We start from the raw sequence: 8415 nt of genomic DNA, 5'->3' as shown, positions 1-8415 counted from the left end.
TTTTATTAAGCAAATATATTATAAAATAAAGAAAAATTAAAATTACAGTTATAATAATATTTCAATGGTTATTTATTTAATCTTTCACTTTATAATTATATTTCATTGTAAATTGGGTAATTATAATATACTTTTCCTTTTTAGTTATATTTTATAATCTTAACTAAAAATTGAAATAAAGATTAATGAAATATATAAAAATGAAAATAGAATATGAGTAAATTTATTTAAACTTTTTTTTAAAAGTTTTTTTTTAATTAAATAATTTTTGTTTCATAATTTAAAACAAGTATTTTCGATTGGCTTGGCCTACATAAAATTTAGTGAAAATATGTCTGCCTAGATAACAAAAATCACTCATTTTAATAAATAATTTTTTGTTCAACGTATTATTATAATTAATTTTAATTTTAACCCATTTTAGTAAAAAAAAAAATGGCAGAGGAAGGATCCCTGAGGAATGAGGTGGCAAGCGTCTAGAAGGAAAGTTTTAGTAAAAGGAATTATTAGAGTTAGAAAAGCTTTGACTAAGGGATGGATAAGGAATGCACCTTTGGTGCTACCACGAAGGAAGAAGGAATGTGAAAGGGAAGTAGTCAACTAGTGCACGCAACGCAACACAAGTCTAACAAATGGCCATCATCATCTTTCTGTTCGCCCAATCTCAAACACCCAAACATCGTCAAACGCAAACTCTGCAACAAAGCTTTCCTCTCCACGCTAAACAAATCCACAAGGTCAACTTTGATTGCCATCGATTCTCACTTTTCTCTTTACCTGCTTCTTCTTCTTCTTCTTCTTCTTCTTCTTCTTCTTCTATTTAATAATAATAACTTGTACGTAACTGATACATAACCGTGATCCTCGCGGATTCACGTTAATCGGATTCTTCCGCCATTATGGTGTCGTTTTGAGTTTGTGATCATTGATATTGTCGATTGGATGCAATTGTGGTTGTAGAATTCTCGATCCTTGCATTTTTCTCTTTGCTTCACCGAAAGTCATCGTAATTTTAGCTTCGATCTTAGGAGCAAATCAAGTGGGACGCGAAACACCTTTTGCTTGTGTTTGTAGTTATTGTAGTCATTGTTGACGTGTGAATGATGGACTAGCTATGTATGCTTGATTAGAGAGAAGAGGTGTGTAACTTTGCGTTTCGATTTCAGTTATCAAATGGTTAGGTATTACAAGTGGATGCAATAAAGTGTTTATAGTGGTGTTGGACTCATTACTGGTGATTTACCCGGCAATTAGTGCTGTATGTGACTGCTGTGATTGCTCGAATGTTGTGATTTAACCAGAGTTTGGCTTTGCCTTGGGATTAATTAGATGGAAGTTGTGATAAATTTGATTTTGAACAAAACATAATGAAAATGTTAAATTGTTGACACAAGTTACTGAATAATGCCACCAGAGTACATGCTCGTGATATTTGTTTTCCCAAGATATTTTACTATTGGCAATGAACTGTTATCGCTTCTGGTGCTGTGATTTTCGTTTTAATTCATTTTAACCTTATCGCTTTACCTCTATTGTCTATTATTTATTTAATTATCCTGTTATTGATGGAGGCAGGCCTGTAATTATGGGAAATTCGGAGTCAATGTATGAATCTCAAGATAATTTTTACCAACATCCCCCTTCTTATTATAATAGCTATCATCAACCGTCTCCTTATGCTGAGAATTCAGAGAATACTACATATCATGAACCATCTTCTTATGCTTGGAATTCATCAAATACTACCTACTATCAATCCTCTACTTATGCTGGGAGTTCAGAAAACACTCGCCATCAACATACGAGGCAACCCACATATATAGCTGATAATTTCAGCTCATTGGATCAGGTTTACACTGCTACTTTTGCTTAGTGGTTTAGAGAGGATAGGCAATAGTAATCTTAGTGGTATAGGGGTAATCACTATTGGTGAACTGGATTGATTGTGTCTGCCTAATGTTCATGTTAGAAATAACTATTTGTAGAAGCATCAGGCTTATATAAGATATATTTCAGGTTGTTTCTTCTCTGAGAGAAGCTGGTCTGGAATCTTCAAATTTAATACTTGGTATCGACTTCACCAAAAGCAATGAGTGGACAGGTTATTCCATTTGAATATGAAATTAATATTGTACATGTATGTATATAAATGAATATTAAATCTCACATTGGTAATTGTAGGCAAGCACTCATTCCATCGAAAAAGCCTTCATCATATTGGAAACACTCCTAATCCGTATGAGCAAGCAATCTCCATCGTTGGCCATACTCTGTCTTCCTTTGATGAAGACAATCTGATACCATGCTTTGGATTTGGTGATGGTGAGTATCTGTTTCTGACTTAAGACAAATGTTCTGTGTTTCGTCTTCTGTTGATTTCAGTTAATTTACTTTTGTAGCTTCTACACATGATCAGAATGTGTTCTGTTTTTATCAAGATAATAGATTTTGTCATGGTTTTGAGGAAGTACTTGCACGCTACAGAGAGATTGTTCCATACATAAAACTGTCAGGTTTGTTTTACAACATTTCGTTCCTTGCTGGCAACATTTTACAATTTTAGTACAAGTATCTGTGACAAATATTTTACTTTGAGAGGTAGGGAAGGAGGGAATTGCATTATGATTTATTGCATATGACTAAGCATATCAAAAGTTTAAAATTTTACTTGCCTTTGAACCTAGGGTCCATTAATTGGGGCCTAATCCTTGTTAAGAACAATGAATGAGGACAAGCTACTGGTTCCAGACCTGTTTGATGCGATGCTAGTTCTATAATTCATTTTTGGAAAACATAAACTGAAGAGCTCTTTGACAGCAGCAGATGCTTCAGGATTTATTTCCTGTATAGACTTTCCAATTTCTAATTTCAAGTCTTCTCTGTAAACTTTACTTTGAAAACTTTTTTTATCAGATTAGCCAAAGCTCCTTCTAAGGTTAATGATTTTAGCTTGGATAGTGGTACATAATAAGAATATAACAGTAATGACTTGTTCTGTCTGGATATTCTTCACTCTGCACCTTATTTGTTAGTTTTCGTTTCTATCGAATATTGTGGTTAGGGAGATGAAAGGACTCTAAGGAGAGTAAGGTAGTTTGGAGTTGTGCTTTTCCAGTTTGAGTGTGGTGCATTTGGCAGGAGAGAAATTACAAAATCTTTAGCTGGAGATCTCTTCCTACCCTTCTTGGTGTGGGTAGGCTTATTTTAGCTTTTTTATAGAGTTCAACTCTTCAGTTGCGTTAAAATATCTATAAATACAAGGGGAGTAGTTCAATTCCCAACTAATCTTTTGTACTTCTCTAGATCTAAAAGGGCCTTCCCAAGATTTGGCAAAAGCTTGACATTCAGATTCATTGGGGTGTCAACAAGCTTGGCATTCAATAGGGCTATTTATATAATACAGGTAAGTTTCATGGTCTTTTCTAGCTTTCCAGTCTTTACACTGTATCCTCTGTGGCCGATTCTCCTCTCACCTTCCATACTCAACTGGGTCATCCTGGTCTTAGCAAAATCTAGCAATTGGTGCGACATCTATCCAAGCTATCTCATTTTTCATCTGTGTTAGTTAAGATTTGTCCCTTTGCTTTACTCCGTGTTGATGTTTGAGGTCCTAGTCATAATGTGACAAACTTATTTATACTAATACTAAGCTTCCCACTATTTTTTTCAACTCCTCTAATGATATCTTTGGCCACCATTTTGCCCATTTGACATGTCTTTTCTTCTTTCCAAGTATGATCTCGTCTTATTTAACTAACCACTTTACTCTAGTAGCCACTCTTCCTCCATGGTTGCAGTCTCAGATCTCACATCCTGTTTTGGTTATATAGTAGCATGTGTAAAAGTATGTGAAGTCCTCTTTACTTTCACCTCTGCCATCATTTACCTTGTCACAATGCCTCTGATCAGGCATGTCCCTCATACCCTTGGTTCGCCATCTCTCTCTGGCTGTTTGGTCCCCTTGGGTTTGCGATTTTTCTCTGTTGGTGGTCAGATCTAACGTGTTCTCTCCATCAGCCTGTTGTCTCATACGCTATCTGGTCTTGTCTCCGCCCCAATGCACTGTCTAGCCTTGACATGGTCAGCTACCTCTATTTTTCTCCTCTCACATTGTTTGGCACGTTGTGTTTTTAGTTTATTTTCTGTTTAATTATTACAAACTTAAATGGGAAGCTTTAGGTTGTGGGAGCACGTAAGGAAAAATGTTACATGAACACCCATTATGATATATAACACCTAGAGAGAGGGAGAAAAAAAGAAGAGAAAAGTATAGATATGATAGGGTTTATGATGTGATAGGAAGAGAGATACAGAGAAATAAGAAGTGTTGGAGAAGTGTTTAAAATAATGAGGTATTTGTGTATCATTACTCTACATAGAAAATAGCTTATAATATCATTATTGTATTTTAGATTATTTTAGAATATCTTAAATGATCTATTGTTGTGAGTGTTCTTTGTATTTCATTATATTTCTTTATTTTAATTAGGATTAAGAGTAAGGGTTAGTACAATGTATGTTTGTAATACATCATTACAATTTTCTTTTCTCAATGTCCGGCTAAATCCCTACAATTTTTACCAGTTGTATTGAGAGAGTTTAAGCAAAAGGACTACATTGATTTTTCAGTTGGTGCATCTTCTTTGTCCACCGTCCCTCCTGTTAGGAACCCTGCATTTGTTCCATTTCGTAGTTTTTCTTTTATTTCAAGGAGGAAACATTCCCTTGGAGAGAGGAATTAGGTATATATTAGATTTAATTATAACACTTCCCTCATTTATAGGTCCAACATCATTTGCCCCCGTAATTGATGCAGCAATTGACATCGTGGAAAGAAACAATGGTCAATATCATGTTCTTGTCATTATTGCTGATGGACAGGTTTTTTCCATTTTTCCCCCATTATTTTATTTTCATGGAATCCCTCCCCCATACCTTCGCATAGCGAAGAGCCTCTGGGCAATGGGGTACGAAGTTTTTTTATTGAATTGTTTTACCCTACTTCTCTTTTTGTTTTTTCAGGTAACCAGAAATCCAGATGTACCGTATGGAAAGCTTAGTCCACAAGAACAAGCAACCATTAATTCTATCATTGCTGCCAGGTAGAGTAACTTCTCTTGTATTTTTTTTGGTGATATCTTTGTAACCTTTTGTTGTTTATGTATCTGTCTTAAATGTGGAGCTATTCTGATTATCAGTCATTATCCTCTCTCGATTATTTTGGTTGGTGTTGGAGATGGACCATGGGATGAGATGAAGTACTTTGATGATAACATTACTGAGCGCTTATTCGACAACTTTCAGGTACTTGATAGCACTTGAAAATTCAATGTTGTCTGCTTTTATGGTAACTTTTACCTTTGATAGATGGAGATAAGAAGGACTGGTGTTTGGCATGATATTGACAAACTTGATAGTACTTCAGCTAATTCTGAAACCAATATCAGAGGTTTGTTATAAATTGGATATTAGAGAAAGAAATGTTTTATGAAGCTGTTCTCTTGGTTGAGACAGACAATCTGTGGTCTTGAAATTAACAAGTCCTAAGTGTCAAATGACTACCAAAGTACCAACAAGGTTTGCCCAAAGTCTAACGTGGAGCTTATTTGACATTTTAAAAATTCTATCCAAACATTCTCTAAAAGGCCGTCCAGGTTTTTGTCAATAGTTTATTCAAGTGTATTTTTCATGTTCATACTGTTTTTTATTTCATAAACTTTTATTAATGTTATAAGCATGATTAATCTTTTTCTTACAAAAAAAAGGTAAATTTCATTTCTCCTCTGAGAGAAATGTTTAAATTACACTGCCTCTCTCGGGAGCTTAATATGTATTGTGCTTTAGTTTATTTTAATTTAAACGAGCTTTTTAAGGGTAGATTTTCTCTACTACTCAGTCTCAGGGTCATCAACAACTAGATTTTGGGCTTCAGAAGATGAAATGAAGATTTTGGAAAGAAGTTTGAAAGTAATAAGAGTGTTAAAACTTTATTTAAATTTCTAAAAGTCATAAAATTGGCAATGGGGTGTTCAAAATGAGTATCAGTGACACTTAAAGTTGTAGAGAGGGAAAATGTCTTTAGAGGCTGGCTAATAGTTCCTTGCCATTACTAAGAAATTCATTCATGTTAAACATTTCATCTCTAGGGAGGAGTGTAATTTCAAAAAAAAAAAGAAAAGAAAGAGAGTGGAGGGTAGTGCAATTTGAATATTCTTCCGGAAAAAAAGTGCAATTTACATAAATAAAATAGTAGGAGAGACACATCTTTTATTTTTAGGTTGTGCAGATTTCAATTCCTACATGTGGATAGCAACAATCAAACCTTTAACCACTAGATGGAATTGGTTACATAGACCAAACAATGTTAGAATATTATTGTAAACCATGTTTATAGACAAATCATCAACTTTTAATCATTTTTAATTGTTTTGTATAGTATTTTTCAATCTCCCTCTACACCTAGCAATTTGGCTACCTTCCATTTTAATTTACTCTCCTAATTGGGATTTCTACCAGTCTTCTCCAAACATACCCGAACCACCTAAGGCAATATTCTACCATTTGTTTTTTAATTCTTCAATGTGAAATTGACAAATTTTAGGATGTTGACTAAGAACTGAAAAATATTTGAGCCAAGTATTTTGTAATTCTGTGAAATCGGTGTATGAATTATATATAATTCTTATTCTAAAAAGGCTTCCTAACATAAAATTAAAATTTTGGAAAAAGTTGTCTAGGAACAAGTTGGTTATAGCAATTACAGTCTACTGCATCTGGCTGTCTAGGAACAAGCTGATTTTTGAAGATTATCAATTTTTTGTAATAGAGGTTATTAACAAGATTAAGTTTCTTATGTATAGACAAGCGCACCTGTTGCATTTGTTTTAGCATTTTGATATAGGTTTTCTTGTATTAGGGAGGCTTTTGATTTTCTCTAGTCGCGGGGTATGCCCCGTTTATTGTTGTATCATTTTGGGTTTAATATAATTTACATTTTTTCTAAAAAAAAATTTTGGAAAAAGTTTGGAAGTAATAAGAGTGTTAAAACTTTATTTAAATTTCTAAAGGTCTTAAAAAATGAGTGTAGGGTGTTCAAAATGAGTAACAACACTGGAAAATTCTCATGTCCGAATTCTATATTGGTTAGAAAACCATTCTTAATTCCAGTGGTTTGAATTATTTTTTTTATTATGAAATGGATATATTATCTAATTTGGTCCTTTTTTATTCCTTCAGTTTGTGAACTTCACAAAGATCATGTCCGAGAACACAGAAGCATCGAAGAAGGAAGCAACATTTGCTCTTGCTGCCCTCATGGAAATTCCATTGCAGTACCGGGCAGCCCAAAATATACAACTTAACGAGTAAGCCATGAACTGAAGGTATGATAATTCTATATTGCATTCAAAGATCGCTGACTGTCAAATCCATCTGATGCAGTAGAGAATCAGTTCTTCATCAACATAAAAGGCCTCTCCCTCCACCTAATGAAGTAATACATCATGATAATGCACGCATGGCAATTCCGCACATGCCAAATTTGGAATCAGCAGAATCGACAGCTCCAGCTGCTGCCGAACCAGTATGTTTCCTTGCTCCTCCTTCTTAGCTTTGTATTGCCATAGATTCATGTTGAGATCACTAAGCTTATGAGATTAATGTCTTTCCTTTTTTCAAGGTATGCCCCATTTGCCTAACCAATCCGAAGGACATGGCTTTTGGATGTGGTCATACAGTAAGTCTTCTTAATGAACCTATTATTGTTTAACGCTTATGTCAATGTGCCCTAGAGTTTATAAGCTCTGTTTGTGTGAATAGTTTTTAAGGGAATTTAGGTTACAGTAGTTTTCACAACCTAGTTTTTTGTAATCTGAGAACAAAAATAAGAAAAAAAATCTACTAGATGGGGTAAGATTACATAAGATCAAACGTGTTATTGCTTTATGTTAAAGACTAGTTTTCGGAAAAGCTATTTAGATCATGATCCGTTACTATTTAATAAATTTGTTATTACAAATAAACCAAAAATGGTTTAGAAAAGCATTCACGTGGAAATGAAATTCCTAAGCAAAGAGGAACATATGCATGTCCGTGTTTTATCTGCATGTAAAATGTCGAATATTCATTTGCCCTTTATTAAAATGATGTAGACTTGCAAGGAGTGTGGCTCGACATTATCTTCCTGCCCTATGTGCCGGCATCAAATTACAACTCGCCTGAGACTGTACACTTGATGAGGAAGCTTGTTTTATTTATTTAATATGATAACCGTTATACCATTTGAAGTTAAGAATGAAATATATAAAGATTTTGGGTGTAAAATTCTTTAACCATGCAGTCAATGCTCATTAAATGTATGAAAAAAAAAGGTTCAAGTTTTGTTTTTTGAAATTAAAAAAAAAGGTTCAAGTTCAA

General features: G+C 34.0%; 1 protein-coding gene across 2 annotated transcripts; it reads left to right on the top strand.

Moving 5' to 3' along the window:
- The first annotated feature begins 525 nt into the window (after window positions 1-525).
- On the top strand, window positions 526-8415 carry LOC114410076 (E3 ubiquitin-protein ligase RGLG3-like). 2 transcript variants are annotated; one of them, XM_028373837.1, is made up of 12 exons: window positions 526-737; window positions 1576-1849; window positions 2017-2101; window positions 2182-2322; window positions 2400-2513; window positions 4784-4881; window positions 5023-5102; window positions 5199-5304; window positions 7237-7364; window positions 7444-7582; window positions 7679-7735; window positions 8151-8415. In XM_028373837.1, exons 2-12 carry the CDS (start codon window positions 1586-1588, stop codon window positions 8232-8234), a joined length of 1296 nt encoding a protein of 431 aa, XP_028229638.1. In that variant the 5' UTR covers window positions 526-737; window positions 1576-1585; the 3' UTR covers window positions 8235-8415. The 2 variants fall into 2 exon arrangements, with proteins under 2 accessions (XP_028229638.1, XP_028229636.1); XM_028373835.1 differs by having other exon boundaries at window positions 7441-7582.

This window comes from Glycine soja, chromosome 4 (assembly GCF_004193775.1).
Source record: "Glycine soja cultivar W05 chromosome 4, ASM419377v2, whole genome shotgun sequence".
NCBI classification, from domain to species: domain Eukaryota; kingdom Viridiplantae; phylum Streptophyta; class Magnoliopsida; order Fabales; family Fabaceae; genus Glycine; species Glycine soja.
Note: the sequence above shows the minus strand (reverse complement) of the source record. Positions and strands in the feature narration are given on the sequence as shown.

What these genes read in the sequence shown, in the direction of transcription:
- LOC114410076 (XM_028373835.1), top strand. Translation starts at nt 1,586, where the DNA reads ATGGGAAATTCGGAGTCAATGTATGAATCTCAAGATAATTTTTACCAA. An exon ending in TCCATACATAAAACTGTCAG is followed by an intron (nt 2,514 to 4,783) that starts GTTTGTTTTACA and finishes CCTCATTTATAG; the next exon opens with GTCCAACATCATTTGCCCCC. An exon ending in CTCCAGCTGCTGCCGAACCA is followed by an intron (nt 7,583 to 7,678) that starts GTATGTTTCCTT and finishes CCTTTTTTCAAG; the next exon opens with GTATGCCCCATTTGCCTAAC.